The sequence below is a fragment of the Halichoeres trimaculatus genome, unplaced genomic scaffold, assembly GCF_033239565.1.
Source record: "Halichoeres trimaculatus isolate MK-OKI-2021-1 unplaced genomic scaffold, fHalTri1.1 fHalTri1_scaffold_21, whole genome shotgun sequence".
NCBI lineage: Eukaryota > Metazoa > Chordata > Actinopteri > Labriformes > Labridae > Halichoeres > Halichoeres trimaculatus.
Genome location: NW_027437199.1, coordinates 2,739,700 through 2,759,559, shown reverse-complemented (window position 1 = coordinate 2,759,559; position 19,860 = coordinate 2,739,700). Strand labels below are relative to the sequence as shown.

The window sequence follows — 19,860 nt, the reverse complement described above, 5'->3', positions numbered from 1 at the left end:
AATTTTTGCTTTTTCGTTGCATTACACTGTTGTATTGTGTTATACAGTTATTTCGTCTAAGTCAGTTATCAGATATTTCACATTAAGTTTTCTAAAAGATGAAATCGTCATCTCAAGAGCAAAGTAAAGGCTTTATTTATACAGCATATTTGATACACAATGCGACTCAATAAACAACATAGAAACAAAACAAAACAAAAAATAGACATAAAATCAAAGCATTAACACATTCACTTAAAGCTAAAGATGTTATGTAAGATTGTGTGACATATAGTCCTTGCAGGGTGACAAACCCTGCATCTGCGTAGAATGAATGTCATTTTTAAACTTGTTAGAGGACTTTGTCCAGCATGAACTTTCACCTAAATCAGTACCAGACATTTAAAGTCTCTTTTGTTATATAATTTATGATCATAGAAAATTTCCCTGCACGTATCAATATTTTTTTTGATTCAACAACTGTTTCTAATTCATTTAAATAAGTCAATTTGTTTATCTTCACAATAATATTTCATATTAACAGATATTACAACACACAGTCTGCACTTTACGTTAGATAACATATAAGTTCATGTAACATGCTGCATTTCACTGACTTGAGTACTGTATAAAGGTGAAAATATGTCAGCCTCTTCTCTGTCAAACATTACCTGATCCCACCTGGGACCGTGCCGAGTGAAGTCCACGAGAGAGCTCGCGTGCACTGAATTTCCTCGGAGCCTTCGTGAACTTCACAGGAACGTGCGTCAGCCTCAAAGAGGAGCACCTTCTTCACACAACAGGTAAGGAAAAAACATGACAAAATTATACGTTTTATTTTTTTCCTTACAATCAGTTTATGAGACGCCTCATGGACAATATGAACCCGCTAACCTTGCATGCCCATTTGATTTGGTGTATCCTCAAGGGCATAAACGCACCATTGACGCTTGATGTGTGATTTTATGTACAGCGAAATTTTCTTTAAACGTCTCAAAACAACCCTTCCCTCTTTTCTTTGAGTTTTCTTATCTTAAATAAGCATTAAACTTAAGTTTGAACGTTTTTCCACAAAAACTTAATCTAAAAAAGTGTGGATAATCATGTTTCACACGCTGCACCTGAACGCAACGCGTCCTCATCGGAAGAGCAACGTCATCACGTCCACGTTTTGTTTTGGGGAATTTACAACTGATGTGTGTGAAATAACTGAGAAATGTGTGACTTTTACGAGATTATAGACCCGTCCGGCTAAATATCGAGTTGTTTAATCTGTGTTCTGCAAATTAAAGCGAAGCTAACAAGGGCTAACGGCTAATATCTCCTCATCGAGGGTAAATACCTAACCGGAAGTACATTTTCCAACAAGTTTCGGCAGCTTCTGCACTTGGTACCCGATGTTCCTCTGTTAGTTTATGACCTGCGGCAGAAAACTTAATTAAGAAGGTTTTGTAGCAGCAGATTACAGTTATTAGAGTGTTTGCTATCACTTTCTATGATATTAGCAGCAATGTCACATCTTAAATCACTGCTTTTTGAGTGAAAGTCAGGCGAAGTTTAACCGGTTAGACAAGAACCACTGTGTGAATACCTCTTCAGGGAGGTCTCACTTACAAATGTTTACAACAGATAGAGTGGATTCAGGTAAACAGAGATATCAGGTAGATTAGTACAGTTTAAGGAAACATCCCAGCAGTTATTACAGAGGAGTTACTTTGGAAGAAGGAGAAAAATCTGGAAGTTAACCTCAAAAGTACGAGGTAGGAGAAATAATATTATGCTTTAGCTTGATTCTCACAAGGGCATACATTTCCAATGAATAATAAGCTGTAAATAAAAAAAAGATTATACAAGTATGAATGATTTTTACATGTAGGAAAGTGAACAAAAACTCTTTTTTTAAGTGATGCCATGTTTTATAGATTAGGGTATTTTCTTTGCTACATGTTTTAGGTAGTTTTGGACACTATTTAAATGCTACTATAATGAACTATAACATGGGTGTTTATTTAAATAGCCTTTTATCAGAGTAACTTGACATCCCTATCTGCACAGATTCACAGAAACAGACAAATATAAACTTTAAAGTGCAAGTTATGAAGTTATTTATGATTTAATTAGTTAATGTTTGACCCCTCGTTATACATAATTTAATACCAATGCAAAGGAGAGTGAAAAAGTACAGGGAAGACTGTGGGAAAGAAAACTACAAACAAAGTGAATGCAGAAAAACTGGACGGAGACACTGATGAGTACAGAGAAGTGTCAAAAGCAGGGCAAGAAAATTACCAAATATGATTCGATATCTACTTTATAAAGGAAATTAAGTCTGAGATAAGTGGTGACGTTTTGCATCCTCTTTCTTTGTGTTTACATTTTTCAGCTCATAAAAGCAGCCATGTTCCAGACCGTTCCTCCAGTCCTCTCCGTCCACCCCACCCGGGCTCTGGTGGATGAGCCCTTCACAGTCTTGGTGGAGAATCTGCCTCCAGCATTTCCAGTAACCCTTCACTCTCTCCACTACTCTGAGGACAAGGACTACTGGGAGGCTTTTGGACACTACACCAGCGACCACAGAGGGGTGGTGTCAGGTAGATGCTGTGCTTTAAATCTGTGCAGAGCGAACAGGCGTCCAGGTTGGTTCCTCCATGCTGATGTGTTGGTGCTTCTGTAGTTGCAGAGGATGTGAGTCTTGGAGGCACGTACACAGGAAAAGAACCCATGGGGTTGTTGTGGAGTATGCGTCCTGAGCCGGGCAGCCGCACAGGTCTCAGGTGAGGCAATGAGTCCTTGTGAAGCTGCAGAGTCAGGCTGAGGATTATTAACTGAGGACAAAACAACTTTCTTTCACCACACGACAGGTTGAGAAAGAGGATCGTGACCAGCCCCATGCCGGTCCACATCTCAGTGTACAGCGGACATGTTACTGAGGGCTTCAGGAAGCAGTCTCCTCTGGCCTCTGTGCTCACAGAGAGGTGGTACATGGCTCCAGGGGTCAAGAGGATCGATATCGATGAGAAAGGAGTGAGAGGGACGCTCTTCATACCTCCAGGTACCTCCGCACAATGATTTAAATTTAATGATCAGGGGCTTTTAAACAAACACTAATAACCAGTTTCTCCCCCCCTCAGGTCCTGGACCCTACCCTGGTTTGTTGGACATGTGGGGAGGTGGAGGAGGGCTGTTGGAGTATCGCTCAGCCTTATTAGCCTCCCATGGTTTTGTATCGCTGGCGTTGGAGTATTTCTCTCCTGGTGAGCTCCGGACGGCAGATCTGCAGCTGAAATATTTTGAGGTTTGAGCTGTTTTTTGTGTGTGTGTGACTCTCTTTTCTCAACTTAGAAACCACATCCTGCATCCTCATTATTTTCTGTCCTCCCTCCTCAGTCAGCGTTTGATATCGTAAAGGAACATCCTCTAGTGATCCCGGACAAAGTAGGAATTATCGGTCTTTCCCTTGGTGCGATCTTGGCTCTTCATTTGGCAGCTGAGAGCAGAAACATCCAGGTAAGTAACAAACCTAAAATATGTTTAATGTACCAGTTTTGGTCATCGATTCTGATGGTTTGTGTGTTTTCTTGTTGTAGCCTCACTGCATCATTTGCATCAGCGGCCACCACTTATATCCGTTTGGATCAACAATTGGTTCAGTCCAGAAAAACAGTTCTTTGTAAGAGTTATGATCAATTAGCAACACAAATACTTCAAATGTTTCACAGTTTGAGTGATTTAAAAAGTGTGATGTGCCGACAGGGAGGTAAAGCAACGTTTTGATGAGAACAACTACCACATATGGAGAGATGCACGTTTACCGGTTCCCAGTGACCCCTCAGAAAAAATAGACGTGAGTACATAACGCACAAATTATGAGGCGACTTAACAGCTGATTTAACAATTGAAGCTCTCAGCAGTGTCGTTTTCTTACAGGTGAGGAAAATTAAATGTCCCGTGTTGTTGGTTTGTGGGGATGATGATCAGAACACACCTGCAGTGGAGTCAGCTGAAGATGTGAGCACAAACGCGTATACTTGTTTGTTTGCCCTCCAGGATTTTTTCTCACCACTTTTTAGTCAAAGAAAATGAAAAAAATAAGATCAAAGATTGATTTCCTGTTCCCGACCTTTCACCCTCAGATCGCTGAGATGATGCGCTCCAAAGGGAACCTGCACCTGCTGTCCACACTGACGTACCCTGACACGGGTCACCTGATCGAGCCACCGTTCTCACCTCACTTCAGAGCGACTAACTTTATAAAACCTTTCAACAAAGAGAAAGGTGAGTGTAACCCGAGTGATGTTGCACAGCTTTTAACTTTTGTTCTGTTTCGTTTGTCAGAAATCACCTCTCTGCTGTTGGTTTACTGGATGCTTTGATACTTAATAATCACAGATAGACCATCATCTCTCAGATATCTAACTCTGTGTGTGTTTCAGTGGTAGTTCTCTGGGGAGGAAAAACCAAACCCCACTCAGACGCTCAGGAAGACTCCTGGAGGAAGATCTTAGATTTCCTGCAGCATCACCTGTACTCCAGCTCGACTCCTAAAGCCAGGTTGTGATGAGAACAAAACAAAGAGGCTGAGCTGTCAAGTTCTACACCATCAAGCTGCATTTAGAGAAAAGACTATCATAAGCTGTTATTTTACTGAATGTAGTAATCAATATCTGCCTTAGTTGTTCAGATGGGGTACATTATTTAAGCACTGTCTTCTCGTGCCAATTACCTTCTGCTCCGTTACGACTCAGAGGAAACAATTGCACATTTTTACTTCAATACTGATTGGTGATGCAAAGAACTGTGTTCAATTTTAGGATGTTAATTTATACTTAATTAGCTTGCAATTCTTGCTAGCCCTGTCAATATGCTTTCACAATCAGTAACTTTTTAAAGTTATTTACACTTTCTTGTGCATCAAAGAGCAATTTAACAACAAAACAATGAACAGGTCAGTTATAATCTAACACTTCCAAACATTTTTAATTGCCAAAGAGACAAACAGAAAAGGGTTTTAAAGCAGTGTTGAGAGTACAAAAGTAATCATTCATCAAGGATAAAATTTGATAGATTGTATGATGGTAAAAGAAACACGTTTTTTTTTTATTCAGTAGGTTGGCTGAGTTGAGATATTAAAATCTTTTAGAAGAAAAGTGTTTCACATTTAAAGGACATGTAAGATTCTTAAAGTATTGTTTTGGTATTTGTACCAAAATTCATCCATTAGTGGTAACAGCTACCTTATTACTAAGGTATCTTAAGCAAACCGAAATATTACTGCCTTTCTTTCATTTCATCAACAATTAAGTGTGAAATAAATGGTTGATCTGGTCCAAATTCCTCTTTATAAAAGCTAGACATTGTTAGCTAATGCAGCTAGCCAACAAGTATTAGTAAGACAACAAAGGCTACAAAAGATGAGTGTTCCTCTGAAAGACATAAAAAGCTCAACCTTTTCAAATCAATTTATCAACACAGGCTTCAATTCAAATTACAAAAGACGCACAAGTAACAAATACCAGCTTTTACTTGTTTGACTTTTTGCTTTAATTGAAGATATGCTATTTATGGCTAAGCTTATCTGTCTGATGTTGTTGGCTTTGAAAAAAGTCATTAATATATTAAATATCACTCCAACAAGTTTTAGCTGGGCTAATGTTTGCTAATTGTTGACATGCTGTTTGTGATTAATGAACCAAATATTGCTGTTCTGTGACAGACAGTGTAATCACAAATGTTGTGAATGGATCAGGGGCATTTTTGACTGTTTTAATCTGTGTGATCAATTTTGTACAAATAAAATAATCTCAGTGAAATTGGAATAATGAGTTTTTAATGGGCAGTGAAAGTAGCTCTTTACACAGCATAAAAGTGGAGCTTCTTTATGAAACATTATGCTAGTTTCAAGCTATGCTATTATGAGTGTTGGGTGTACAATTTTTAACATTTTTGATACAAAAATATACATCTTGAAACTTCAATTTTAGCATTTATAGATATTCTGAATATAGAGAAGTGTAGAAAGCACCGGAAGTAGCCAGCAACTTATGTAGTACTGTTTGTAGTTAGCTAATGTAGCTAACTCTGTTGCTTGAAAACGGCTACAATTTGCATTAAATTCGTCTAAAATATGATAAGTGGTACGGGCACACCGCTCAGTTGCAAATGTTTTGAGCCAGAAAATACTGTTAGATATAAATGTTAACGATTTTCTATCAATTTGATGCGTTTTCGTAACGTTTCCAAGGCGCTAATCGTGACTAGCATGCTAATCGCGATTAGCATGCTAGTCGCTACACATAGGCGAGCTAGGGTTTTAGCCAGACTAGCAAAGTAATTCGTTTTTCCTGTAATCAAACAGTTATGGCTTTAACTTAAATGTCTTTATTTCTCTATGTTTTAAATAAAAATAATGTGTGAATGTAGGAGTAGCAGCAGCTAAGCTGTGTTGTTTTTTTTCCACCAAAACCCTGCTTTCTTTATAGGAACATAAAGAAAAGTCAAAAATACAGTCTTTCATAACGCATCTTGTATTTTACTTAAAACTATCACTTCAGGCACATTCACATCACAATATCTAACCAATAAATGAACAAGAAGGGCAGAGATTTTTGCCCCATGCACAGACAGTAGTCCTCGATGAAATGGTTGCTGGTTTGACTCTCAGCTTCAAAACAAACAACGACAAAACAGGAGAGATGTGCATTCAGACATAAAAATATATTTCACATACATGAAGAATACCATGCTTTATTTTTGGATCAGGTAAGAGCACGACTGAGGGAAGCAAACACTTGAAATCTAAAGAAGGATTGTGCTTTGAATTTATCCAACACTTTATTGTCTCTGTGCTTTAAGGTACATTTTCAATGCAAACATTTCATTTACAATTAAGAAGTGCTACAGTTTGCTGCTGGGATAGTTTGGTAAAATATCAGAGCAAAGTATCAGTCATTCCAGTAAAGGCCTCCACAGTCACAGTCCTTTCTCAAACATAAGTGCACGTGTGTTTGTGAGCAACGGTTTGTGCAAAGTCAGGATCTGCTCGACCAGGCGAAGAGTCGGTTGGCTGATGGGGTAGTGAGGTGGAAGCTTCTCCCGGGCGTACGACAGCTTCACAGAGTACCTGGAGGTAAACCAAACATCCAGATCAGACTAATCCTACATTTTTCTAATCAAATATTCAAAAATATGGTTTATAGTTTTACACCTTGAGAGCAGCACCAACCTGAACTCCTCCCTGAAATGTGACCGGAGATGATGAGCCAGATGGCTGTTGTACTGCAGGCACGCCAGCAGGAGGCGACAGCGCTGGAACAGCAGAACAGACTGAGCGGGACTCAGGAAGGGTTCCTGCAGGTCTGACAGAACCAGGACCACATGCTGAGCCTGGTAGCTGATGAAGGCCAACTACAGAGGAGTTCAGCACGACAGATGTGAGCCGTTGAACATGATTTACAACTTTTACTCTGACAGCAAAAACAAAAGTCGATGCTGATATTTGCATTTGATCATTTCTAATTTTAGAGGAGGGAAAGTTTACCAAGTGAGGATGAGGCTGCATGACTCTGAGGATCCAACCAACAGACAGGAAGTTGTCGAAAGGGGAACATCTGCTCGCCTAAACAGAGAGAAGAGAGAAATCAGGGATGAGGTGAAAAGTTTAAGACTCACTACAAGGCAAGAAAACGTGTAACTTTTCTCACCTCTTGGCCCAAAAGCAGCATTTCAAAAAGCAGAGAGCAGGCAGCGTCCAGGTAATCGGCGAGTAAGGCCTGAAGCTGACAGAGACAGACTGTTACACATATTCAATTAATGAAAATGAGTAAATCGAAATGTGAAAAGAGAGCAGCTGACCTCACAGTCCACCAGAGATCTCTGGTTCCCTGATTTGAGCACTGGATCACACAACAAGGCAAGGAGCATCCGGGAAGCGAGGGCACCTCTGGAGGAAGGAGAAAAGTTAAAAAAAAAAGCAACAAGATGAATCTGAGGACAGAAACAAACTGCAAAAACTGGAGTCTAATCAAGTGTTTTTGTCTCATTTTAAGTAAAAATTGTCTTATTACACTTGATATGAGCCACATTAAACTATTAGTTTAGTCCAGAAAAATGTCTTGTTAAGAGTTATTCAAAGACAAAAATGAGGTTTGAATTGCTATAACATGTAAAAAAAATTCTGCAAGTGAAATAAAAAATTGCAAGAAAATTTGCTTTGTCTTTAAAAACTTGAAATAAGACATTTTTCTGGACTGGTCAGGTGAATGTGACTCATACTAAGTCTAAAAAGACATTTTCTTCTCAAAATGAGACAAAAACACTTTATAAGATTTCATGGAGGCTTACTTTTTGGCGGAGAGAAGGAAATGCCGTGCCGGTTCAACTTCTGTCTCTCTGAACATGACGGCGAGAGTCTGGACGATCAGAGTGCTCAGCCTAAACAAGAGGATCAGACTGTCAGAGTTAGTGTGTGGCGTGGTTCGCCTTAGATTTCCAAAAACCTCCAACAGGATGTCAGGCTGTTCGACATTTTAAAGGTCCCATATTATGCAAAAATCACTTTATTGAGTCTTTTAGTGAAATTTGTGGGTCTTTGTCTTTCCTCCCAGCCCACAAAATGTGATATTTAATGATCAAACCTGTTCTTAGTAGAGCTTGTGAATGTAAAATCCTGACATAAAACGAGCTGTTTGGATTTTGGGGATTTGCTGATGTCAGCGATTCCCTTTTTTGACCAATCAGGAGCAAGTCTGACCTGATTGGTCCACAGGAGTGGATACCCCTTAACCCCCTCCCCGCCTACTCCTCTCCCCACTGCTGAAGTTGAAGAGCCATCACTGCTCTGTTTTTGGCTGTAAGCAGCCACATAGTTCAATGCTCAAGCTTCCCATCTCTGAAGAAGACAGACTAAGTGCCTAGAGTTCATTTATCAGGAAATGTTCCAGCTACACTCAGTAAAACTGAGCATGTGTGTGCTAGTCACTTCACGGCCGACTGCTTTTCCAACTTTGGACAGTCCAACAGAGGGCTAGCCAATAGACTGGTCCTGAATCCAGGCGCATTACCAACCATCCTCCAACAAACCTGGGACCCTGGAAATGTGAGTATTTTAAATGCTGTGTGCTGTGGAGCAGATGGAAGAGCTTTTCCTCAGTGTCCCCCCTGTCTCTGTGTTAGCTTCAGGATGCTAACTCTAGCTGCAGTTAGCCTGTTGTTTTAGCCTGTAATGTTACGGTAAACCAGCTTCTCTGTTTTCTAAACATTGTGCACTCGGAGCTCGTGGCGCCGCTCTCAGTGACGTGGAAGAGCGGGGCGGTATCAGCGGTGGCTCATTTACATATGAAGGCCACGCCCACTAAATCAGAGCGTTCTGAACAGAGGGGCTATGAGAGCCTGGAAACAATGCTGCTGTGCTTGATTTATTGGCTTTTTGGACCAAAACATGTTACTACCATTTCATGAAGACATCAATGATCCAGATTAAACTGCAGAAAAGGAGCAGGATATGGGACCTTTAAAGAACCAGAGTGAAGAATCGTGTTGAAATGGAAATATTCAACAGCATCAAAGGATCAGATTTCACTTTAATAAATACTGCAAACTGCACCTTTTCTTTTCTGTTAACACGTCGTAGGACATGCACCAGATTAACACGCTAACACACACATTAAGCCAGCCTCTTGTTGTGTAAAATCAAAGCAGCTTACGGACTCTAGCGGCGACTCATTTGACAGTTTATCTCTTTCACACACACTCTCACACACACACACACTGGGGAGCTTACAGGAGCTGATCTGCCGTGAGGCTCTGACAGCCGTGGAGGGAATCCTCCAGAGTCTGAACCAGGAAGGCACACACCTCAGAGGACTGAAACAGAACAGAGGACACTGTCTTTGATTCACAAAAGAAAACACAAAGTAATTTCTGCTGCTGTTACAGGAAAATGTCCCTTTAAAGCCAGGAAAAACTTGTTTTTTCCTGTCATGTTATATCTGATATATCGCCTCACCCTCCAGAAGAGTCTGCGCAGAGCTGCGTTGCGATGCGCAGCCGTCCTCAGCTCCTGCAGCAGCAGATACAGACTCTCCACGCTGATCTCCTTCTGCAGGAGCTCGGCAGTCAGCTGACCAAACAGGTGAGCCGTCCGCTCCAAGCTGCACACACAGACACACACACAGAAACACACACAGCAAGTTAAAAATGAATAAAACCTTCTGTGACAACCCTGAGCTTTGTTACATTTCTGTTACCTGATGGCCGGAGGTCTCTTCTCAGGAGGGGAGTCAGATGAAATGCTGCACCTCCTCCTGTACAGCGGGTCTAATAACAGAGTGGATCTCTGAGGAGAAACACATGAGGTCGGCAGGTTGAACGGTCTGTTTACAGGTAACGGTGAAAGCCAAAAGTGGCGTCTAGTCTCGTGTGTTTCCAAACGGTGCTGTGAATACCAACTGGGTCACTGAGTGTGGATTAATCCTCTGCTAAAAGTAGTCCCAATACATTTAAAGTCTGTGTAAAACAATCTCGACTCACGATGATGAAGCTGTTCCACGAGCTCTGCAGATGCAGGTAAAATCTGGACGTCTCTGAAACGGCGTAGAAGTGCAGCTCAGCTTCCCGCTCCTCTTTGTCCTTCATGTCGTCTCTTCTCAAAAGACGCGATAGGAATGACCCAATCCTCCTCGGCACCTGGAGCGGAGGACAGACACTTAAAGTTAGCGAGCCAATCACACATCAAACTGAGCTCATTTTAGCCGTTTCACTGTTTTGTTATCATTAGCTGTGCTGGCTCACTTTGCTTTTTCTTTATGTACAGTGGAGAAAATAAGTATTGAACGCATCAACTTATTTCTCATCACATTTATTTCCAAAGCTGCAAATTCAAATAAATAATGGTTATGGTGAATTAAGTACGATAACACAGGAAAAAAGTATTGAACACACCATGGAAAGGCTGTATACTTTGGACAGGAAATGCACCATACCACCTGAAATCTGTCAGTAATTATTACTTAAACTTCCAATTAGTTAATTACCAAGCAGTTAAATAGCACACACCTCATGATGGGTAAAGGCAAAGAGCTCTCTGAAGACATTCACAACCTGATTGTTGCTCAGCATCAGAATGGAACTGGTTACAGACTTATATCAAAGCACCTGAATATTCCAGTCAGCACCGTTGGGGCCATTATTCACAAGTGGAAGAAGCACCACCTTACCATCAACAGGCCACGCACAGGAGCTCCTTGAAGATTTCTGACCAGGGAGTCAGAAAGATAGTCAGAAGAGGACTCAACCAGCCAAGGACCACCCTGAAAGTGCTCCAGAAAGACTTGGAGGCAGCAGGTACAATTGTTACAGAGAAAACAACAGGCAATGCACTCCACCACCATGGCCTCTATGGACGCTCAGCCCTCAAGACTCCATTCCTCAAGAAAAGGCATGTTGAAGCTGGTTTAAAGTTTGCTAAACAGCATCTTGACAAGCCTGTAGAATACTGGGAGAATGTTGTCTGGTCAGATGAGACCAAAACTGAACTTTTGGGCTGTCATACTACAGACCATGTTTGGAGGAGAAATGGCACATCAGCCAAAAAACACTACACCAACAGTGAAGTTTGGAGGTGGAAGCATCATGGCATGGGGTTGTTTCTCATCTCATGGTGTTGACAAACTTCATATAACTGACGGAGCAAAGCTCAGTTAGTGTGTTCAATACTTTTTTCCTGTGTTATCGTACTTAATTCACCATAATCATTATTTATGGACCTGAACGTTGTGATTTCTTTTCATGTGTGGATTATTTGAGTTAATACCAATGTCTGGGAGAAATTTTGTTTGAATTGCAGCTTTGGAAATAAATGTGATGAGAAAAAAGTTGACATGTTCAATACTTATTTTCCCCACTGTAACTCCAAAAAAAGAAAGCGTGAGGAAACTGGTAATGTTTCCTGTGAGCACCAAGTTTTTAAAGGATGCAAAGCTCTGAGGTAATGGATTTATTTTAAATACCAGCTCGTATCGTCCTGCCTTGAAGATTTTCTTTAAGCTTTACGTACGTAAAAGGTTTAAGTTGTTTTGATGTTGTCAGCGTTCATTTGAATATTAATGACCGTCAGCGTTTGTGTCTGATGTGTCCGCAATTTAAATCACAGTAAACAACAAACAGCCTCACATCCATTCATGTGTCTGTCTGTACCTGTCCGCTCTCACTGATGTTCACTCTTTGATCAGGAGGGGATGGAGATGAAGAGCTGGAGCGACGATGAGGAGGAGCTGGAGGGTGCGGGACCTTCAGGAGGCCCAGAGACTCCTGGTTGGGCCAGGAGGCCGAGCGTGTGGGTGGTAACATCGGGACTTCCTCTGTCCCGTTTGCACTCTGGGTCCTGAAACACAAAGAAGGTGAAAGACGAGCTGATTGGTCGTTTTGGTGTCGACTGTCTCCTGTCCTCAGAGCTGGGTCATTAAAGTGTGTGTCTGTTGTTTTTAATGACCTCCCCGGAGCTTCACACACACTTCACCAGGCAACATTTCAGGGCTCAGTGACAGTTAATCTGTTCACGCTTCCTCTCGTCTCTTCACAGCTTCCTGACTGACGCACAGGAGACGTTTTACACAACACAGAGGAGCTAAAGGAAGACGAATGATCCCTCAAGACGTGGAGGAATCAAAAACAGAGAGCAAACTTCACGGTGTTCGGTCACCGTCTGAAGCTGCAGCCAAGGACTTAAAGTGTATTTATAAACAGAAAGATGTAGATTTATATATATAAAGAGGAGCAGGTGAACTGACGTGTCCCTCTTCAGTGTGAATAAACCATGAGCTACCTGAGCTGCAGCAGACGATCCGCTCACAGCGAGGCTGCTTTCACTTGTCGCATTGTTCAGTTGTTTTTTTCTGCTCAGAGAAACTGAAAGCTCGTATTTATAAGCTCAGGTACTTGCTCCATCCAGACACAAACAGCTGTTAAAGGTTTTACAGCTCTCAGAGTTTGTCTGTCTCCAGGACTCCAGACAAATAACGTCATGTATGTGGATAATTTTCCTCCTTTCACAGAAACAGAGGTTTAGATGAACCAGGTTTTCAGAAACTTGAACCAAAGAGGAGATTTCTGAGACGTTTTGTCTGTCTTCATGTGAACAGATGCAGAGATTTTGGAGATTTCTGACCTCTTTCCCTTCACTGCACAGGGCGATAACTGTTGTACTGTTCATGAGGCTGTTTTACAGTCTGTACTGTGAGGTTTAACTGCACCTTTAACAGGAGAGCTAGCTGCTCTGCATCTTTATAGCATCTCTCAGCCTGGTACCGTTGCTCCTGCTGGTTTATTTAAACGTAAATTCTACCCTCCGTTCCTTTTCAAGAAAATGATCTGTGACCCTGTCGTACCAACCAGGTGTTTTTTTCAGGAATTTTACCAGTGTTCTCTCAAAGCTTGACGTTTTTAAGAAAAGTAAACTCACTGGGGATCGATAAAGTCTCCAAATCAGTCCAGAACAACTCAGAAGATGCTCTGGTGGAGGGTTATACTTCAAGATCCCTGACTGGCTCATTTCACTGTCAATCAAAAAGGGATTCAGCCTCAGACAGATCATCCAATCATCATGCAGAAGCCCAGCGTCCAGGCCAGCCCACTGCCTCATAGACCCCCAGAGACGCTGAGCGTCCGATGGGCGGGACAAAGCCCAGCGTTTATCCAATGACCGTCCAGTTTCCACAGTGGAACAACCCACTCTACGCTTCCCCGCTGAAGTCAGAAGACGCTCAGCGTCCGACTGTGTTAAAGCGCTGAGACGCTGCGGGGATGAATGAGAAGGAGGTGGAGCCAGTTACCTGTGATAGGAGCTGATTCTGAACTAAAGATGAAGGAATTCTAGCTCAGATTTTATCAATGAAATGTTCACACAGCAGAACAGATCAACACTTTGTTAGGGACATTTTAGGGGAAGCTGAGCTTCCCTTGCAGTCTCAGAGCAATCGCCACTGATATAGATATATATAACACTAGATGTCTAAAGGTGAAGTCAGCAGCAGAGTTGACGGTGGCCACCTTGTGACGACATTACTTCCCATTGACTCACAGCATGCACGAGTCATCTAGTGTTTGTTTATATCCATGCTCATACAGGCCTCTCTGCATGTGTGTCTGTGTCTGCCTCAACCCCCTTCTCAGCCTGTATGTTGGTATTTTGGTTGTTTCTGGGCAAAGAGTAGACATGGATACCACAGCCAATCATATTGACTTTGCGTGTTATTGATAGCGTGTATCTCCTGAGTGGCTAAGAGGCGTTAAAGAGACGCTTGCACTAAGTTTGTTGATCATTTACTTCCCTTGATTCTAGGTCTCAGTTTCACTGTAAACAGACAAAAGCTGCTTTAAATGGAGACAAAATCAAATTGAATAACGAACGAGGCTGCTGGAGGTTTGTGTGTTTAAGTATTTATGGCTTATGGTTAAAAAGTAAGAGCCACCACAGGACATCTCAGCTTCCAGACAGAGAGATCATCTAACAAACCACAGGTCTACGTGTGTGTCTGAATGTGCACAGGTGTTAAAGAGATGCTCACCTGAGTGCAGGAAATTCTGGAGAGAGGAAACAAAAGACACAGAGTGGTTAAAGTCACATCTGAAACTTTTAGTCAAATCAAAAAGTGTTTTTTCAGTCAGAGTATTCACATCTTGACTCTCTTCTTTACCGTCTGAGGTTTGCATCACTGTCGGGCAGTGGCTGTTCCTGCGGTATGGCGGAGCTGCAGGAGGAAGTCCCTCCTTCTTGTCTCTCCTCAGCCAATCACGGCTCTTTGTGGTTGGCCTCTCAGGGAGGTAGGTGACACGGATGTGCTGACAGAGCTCTCTGTCCTTCCCGCTGAGGAAATCAGGGAGGTCATTGATCTGTGAAGGAGGAGATGCTCCATATCAATAAATAATTTAATTTTTCTACATTTTTTAAAAAACATTTTGATCTTATTATAATTTTTCTCTCTATGTCCTTTTTCTTATTTTACATTTATTACAGTTTTCATGGTTGCCAATGTTTTAGTCTGTGAATTATAATAAGAATTGGTACAAATTTTATTGAGCTAACTCAAGTGTCTTCAACCTGCGACTCTTTGACTCCTTTGCAGTGGCTCCTTGTAGCTTTTAAAAAAAAAAGTTATTTAAATTTAAAAAAAAAACATTTTTCTTATAGAGGATATTGATAATTAAAGAAAGTGAGACAAAATGATATCAAATGAACATATTATTTATTTCTTTATTGTTATATTATATTATAATAATATATTATATTAATTAATATTATCAATAAATAATATATTATTATATATTTATTTTATTAATTTTATTTTTGAAAATTAATTGATTTTAATTTTCTAGATTTTTTTTAAAGAAATTTTGAAATTCCAAAAATGTCCAAAATTGTGGAGAATTTTTGAATTTTTGAAAATTTTTTAAATGCAAAAATTGAAGTCTGCACATTTTTTTTATTATTTTTAAAAATTTTGTGAAATATTTGCAAATGTATTAAATTTTAAAATCATCACATGCACAAAGAATATTAATTCAAACAACTTCTCGTTTATTTATTTATTCACTAGATTATAACTATGTATACAATTTATACACTTTTTTGTCTTTATTGTGAAAATAAAGGTTTTAACTATGTATACAATTTATCTGTATACAATTTATACACTTTTTTGTCTTTATCGTGAAAGTAAAGTAGATTTTGTGGCTCGTGAATGACTTTAATCCAGGTGAGCTGAGTCAAGATGGCTCCTATAAAAGTAAAGGTTGCAGACCCCTGATCTAACTCATTAAACACAGTTAACTAAGACTCTCCTCATTTCTGCTCCTGCCAGAGGAGATTGAGGAGATTGGGGAAGTGTCGGAGTGTTTTAATTCCAGATTATTCCAATTCTTTCCCGTGGAGCCTTTCCAGGCAGACGGAGGAAATATCAGGAGGAAACACTAACTCCTCGTCTTAGTATCAAAACTTAACACCCACAGAGGCCACGCTGAGGACAGCCCGGCGCAGGCCGCACCGGCAATAATCTGACAGTGTAATGTAAACAGGATTAAGTCAGTGTGGAAGAAGTTAAACCTTTAACCTCTTATCGACATGACATAACGAGATAACTGGTATTTACAGGCTGCAGCACACAGCTCCTCTCAGATACAGAGCGTTATGTAGCCTTTATTCAATATGTTGAGTTTGGAGCTTTAGTTAACATCCTGAACTGGAACAGTCAGTTTATAAGGTTTAATCTGTAATCTGAGGTCAGGAATGTCCGTGTTAGTTAATGATGTAATTCTATATTTAACATATGTATAGAGGTTTGTAGAGGCGTAACCTGTACATGCTGTGACATATTCAGGTTTTATCTTACATCAGGTGCAAATAAAAAACTTTACATAGAGCTTGATTGAAATTGAAAATCCTCATAGAAAATGTGATAAATGTGTAGTTCCAGGAACCAGTGCTGCAGGGTGGGCCAGAAATTTCCATAGATAGGCAAAATAAACATTTTATGTTGGACAACTGTTTTTTTTATGTATAATATGTATAATAATGTATGATACAGTTGTTTTGAAAACACATATTAATATCTGTTTTCCACTGTTGATGGATTTGCATTAGCATAGTTGAGGTTATGCTGGTTGGTGATTGGCTCCTTGAGACGATTTATGTCTCCTGTCTTCACCTGATACACAACGGCCTTAATGACTATGTCTACGAAACAATGGTTAGATATTTTGGCTGAGCTCGCAACTTAAAAAAAATAAACCCAATGAAGATATCCTCTGATGCGGGTAATCCAGGAGGAACACCTGTGTGATTATCATTTTTTAGTTATGACATATGTAAATAAAGAAAACACAGGCTTTAAAACTTGCTTTATCTCTATATTACTAAAAAAAAAAAATGCGTTCTTAGATTTCTTTTTAAATATAACTGCCAGTAAACAAAGGAACAAAGGATTAAAATTGTTAGCCAATTTCCCAATTAGTAGTATTTTTATTTATTTTTCTAATAGCCTAAAATATCTTCAACCCCAAAATAATTCAGGTAAATTATTCAAAAGATACATTGCTATCACAAAAAACAATATGGTATTTTTTTTCTCGACTTTGTTATCTTTGAAGCATTTTTTTCCTTAGACAACTATATAATTTTCTGGCTATATAAAAATCAAGTAATTTGATTTCATTTTTAGATAACCAGACAATTATCTTGAAAAACAAAAAAAGATTGATCACCCTATTATCTTGAGAGAGCCTGATTTGTTTCTCGAGAAAAATATGTCAAGATCTTGAGAAACCAACTGAAACTGACTTGTTATCTCTCAACTGAAAACATAAAATGTATCAAATTATGACCTTTTAGGGCTTCCGTACAGAAAAAATTCAAACTGTTGAATCGTTTGTTGATGTTTTCGAAAACGTTGATTTGATTGGCAGCTGTTTCAACACGAATTTTTTGATTCATGGCTAAAGATTTTTTAAATTTTGGTTTAATAGAACAAAATCAATCAATCAAAGCTAATCAAACAGACTCAGCAGTGAGATACTGATCGATGAGTTTGTTGGAGCAGATTTCGACCGTTAACTCACCAGCTCGATGTCCCGCACGCGCCTGAAGCTGAAGGCTGTAGTGAGCGTGCGCGGAGGGTACTCTGTCAGGTAAACGCACTCATCACTCAGCACCACGTGCATGTACACTTTGTTGATGGTCTTGGAGACCACCACGCACGGCTCGTAGGCTCGAATCCGCTCGTAAACCGTCCGCTCCGTGTTTATCTTCAAGAAGTGGTCCAGCTTCACGTTACGGCGGTAGAGGAGCGAACCGGAGCCGGTCCGAGCCATGACGGGACCGGGTGAGGAGTCTGGGAGAAGTTTGGGGTTCTACCCTCCTCCTTGGAGCGAGGCCGGTGATCCGCTGTGAGTATCCATCTGAAAAGTTATAACAGACTAAGGACTAAACTACTACAGGGAGGTGATCCTCCTCTGATCCGCTCTCTGATCACTGAGCAGGTGAACCACTGCCTGCTGGGTCCGTCCCTGCACGGGGCTCTCTGATTGGTCCGCAATCAGAGGACGCTGCTGATTGGCTAGAAGCTACTTTGTTCTAGAATTCACACAGCTCCCAGATCAGTTTCATTACGAAGTCATAACTATTTTATTCAACCAGTTTTCTGAAGGAAAACAGTTTTTTTAGCCTTTGGATCTAAAATCAAGCTACTTCTTTTTAATTATTTATACATATAATTTTTTAATCACGGATATTTTAAAATGAAAAATGACCCATAATGTCTTTTAGAGTTTTTTTGAGTTTAAGTTTGAACTTATATTAGTCTTATGGATATCATTCAGTAATTTTGAGGAAAAAGTAGCAATCGACATTGTCCTGAAAGACTGACATAAGTGTATATTTAAGACTTAACATTGTTTATATAGAATTATTACATTCAGATAATTTAAATACTGTTAATTAAAAATTTGTTATATTAAATGTTAATCATTTTATTCCTGGTATTTTGGACAAGCATATAAATAGCTAATTTTTACCTTTACTGCTGAATAAACACTTCACATTTCATGAAAAATATTTAAAAAACAGTGTTCAACATCATGATTTTTAAAAGAAAACAAAAAAAAGGTAAATGAATAATTAATATTTTTACAGAAGTGATGTAAAACTATTGAGGCTGAGCTTGTCTGTTTGATGTTTCTGTTCAGGTGATTATTATTATTATTTTGTCTTGAGTTTATCTCTTTTCATAATTTTTTGTGCAAACTTTAAAATAGAAATAGAATATAATAAATTAAAAAGACTTAAATGCATAAATCAGAGAGCGAAATGTCTGAAATTAACAACATATGTAGTATTTCCTGTGAAAAAAATGTGATGGGTCTAATTTGTGTTTTTGCAGTCCCTATCATTTACCACCAGAGGGCGACAGACTCAGAATAATTTCAAAACAAGCGTTTTACTTCTTTACTTCACATCTTTTATAAAAAAAAATTCTCTATTATTCATGGTGAAGTTAACGGTTTAACATGTTTGACATTAAAAAAACAAGCTTTAGTTGATTTAAAACTGTAAAAATGTTAAAAATGTTTCTCCACCCTCCGTCTCTGCCTCGCGTCTCTCACAGTGACCCTCTCTGACACACACAGACTCGGAGGTGGTGGCTGCAGCTTTGAAGGAGGGCTTTGTAAACGGGTGTGGAGATGAACGGCAAATTGTTTTGGAGACCAAAACACGCACACACACACACACACAAAAACACAGCATGAGGGAGATGAAGGCAGTGCTGTCTTGATCGACACACTCAGTCTTTTATCGGCTCAGCAGAAAGACTCAGACACTATAGACACAGTATTAAGGTGTTAGATTCAGTGCAGGGGAAGAAGCTGCTGTTATTATTTGTCTTTATTTTAAAAATATTCAATCAGATACTTCGACACTGTTTGTGTTTTTTCACTCCTGTGGTGCTGGTCAGCTGGATCACACTGTACTCCATCATCATCATCATCCTCACAGTGTGTCTGTGGGCAGCTGCAAACAAAAAGTGGAGGGGTCGACTGATCACACTGCTCTCTTTGTTCTGCAGAAGAAGAAACAAACGGTCACATTTCCACCACAGCGAGGGACAGAGAGAAAATAGTCCACACACACACACACACACACACACACACACACACACACACACACACACACACTGGTGTGGTTATGTTTGGTGTTGACCTTTGTGGCATTTTGAAGGATGGTAATGAGGTTTGAAGATCACGCTCTATAAATGTGAGCGTATTTTTAGGGCTTTTTGCCGTGGAAACAGTTATCTTCCTCACTGTTGTTCATTTTCTTTGTATTTGTTGTTTCTT

At 39.9% G+C, this 19,860-nt stretch overlaps 2 protein-coding genes across 4 annotated transcripts; one reads left to right on the top strand and one right to left on the bottom strand.

Moving 5' to 3' along the window:
* The first annotated feature begins 1,120 nt into the window (after positions 1-1,120).
* LOC141810554 (peroxisomal succinyl-coenzyme A thioesterase-like) lies at positions 1,121-5,723 on the top strand. 3 transcript variants are annotated; one of them, XM_074698227.1, is made up of 11 exons: positions 1,121-1,313; positions 2,363-2,570; positions 2,654-2,753; positions 2,841-3,031; positions 3,111-3,274; positions 3,367-3,486; positions 3,567-3,649; positions 3,733-3,823; positions 3,907-3,987; positions 4,113-4,254; positions 4,413-5,723. In XM_074698227.1, the coding sequence occupies exons 2-11, from the start codon at positions 2,378-2,380 to the stop codon at positions 4,535-4,537; spliced, it is 1,290 nt and encodes a 429-aa protein (XP_074554328.1). In that variant the 5' UTR covers positions 1,121-1,313; positions 2,363-2,377; the 3' UTR covers positions 4,538-5,723. The 3 variants fall into 3 exon arrangements, with proteins under 3 accessions (XP_074554328.1, XP_074554326.1, XP_074554327.1); XM_074698225.1 differs by having other exon boundaries at positions 1,121-1,425; XM_074698226.1 differs by lacking the exon at positions 1,121-1,313 and adding an exon at positions 1,448-1,739.
* A 778-nt stretch (positions 5,724-6,501) lies between these two features.
* On the bottom strand, positions 6,502-18,041 carry cunh12orf56 (chromosome unknown C12orf56 homolog). The gene is made up of 14 exons (XM_074698318.1): positions 17,587-18,041; positions 14,670-14,865; positions 14,541-14,556; positions 12,172-12,358; positions 10,507-10,662; positions 10,224-10,312; positions 9,983-10,127; positions 9,758-9,840; positions 8,320-8,409; positions 7,831-7,918; positions 7,680-7,754; positions 7,517-7,594; positions 7,202-7,383; positions 6,502-7,099 (listed from the first exon to the last, which is right to left on the bottom strand). Exons 1-14 carry the CDS (start codon positions 17,836-17,838, stop codon positions 6,949-6,951), a joined length of 1,788 nt encoding a protein of 595 aa, XP_074554419.1. The 5' UTR covers positions 17,839-18,041; the 3' UTR covers positions 6,502-6,948.
* Positions 18,042-19,860: the final 1,819 nt, after the last annotated feature.

Excerpts from the sequence above, each read along its gene's own strand:
- LOC141810554 (XM_074698227.1), top strand. The coding sequence starts at position 2,378 with ATGTTCCAGACCGTTCCTCCAGTCCTCTCCGTCCACCCCACCCGGGCT. Across the intron at positions 3,487-3,566 it reads CTGAGAGCAGAAACATCCAG|CCTCACTGCATCATTTGCAT; the intron begins GTAAGTAACAAA and ends TTCTTGTTGTAG. Across the intron at positions 3,988-4,112 it reads CAGTGGAGTCAGCTGAAGAT|ATCGCTGAGATGATGCGCTC; the intron begins GTGAGCACAAAC and ends TTTCACCCTCAG.
- cunh12orf56 (XM_074698318.1), bottom strand. The coding sequence starts at position 17,838 with ATGGCTCGGACCGGCTCCGGTTCGCTCCTCTACCGCCGTAACGTGAAG. Across the intron at positions 7,919-8,319 it reads TTCCTTCTCTCCGCCAAAAA|AGGTGCCCTCGCTTCCCGGA; the intron begins GTAAGCCTCCAT and ends TCCTTCCTCCAG. Across the intron at positions 7,100-7,201 it reads CATTTCAGGGAGGAGTTCAG|GTACTCTGTGAAGCTGTCGT; the intron begins GTTGGTGCTGCT and ends GTTTACCTCCAG.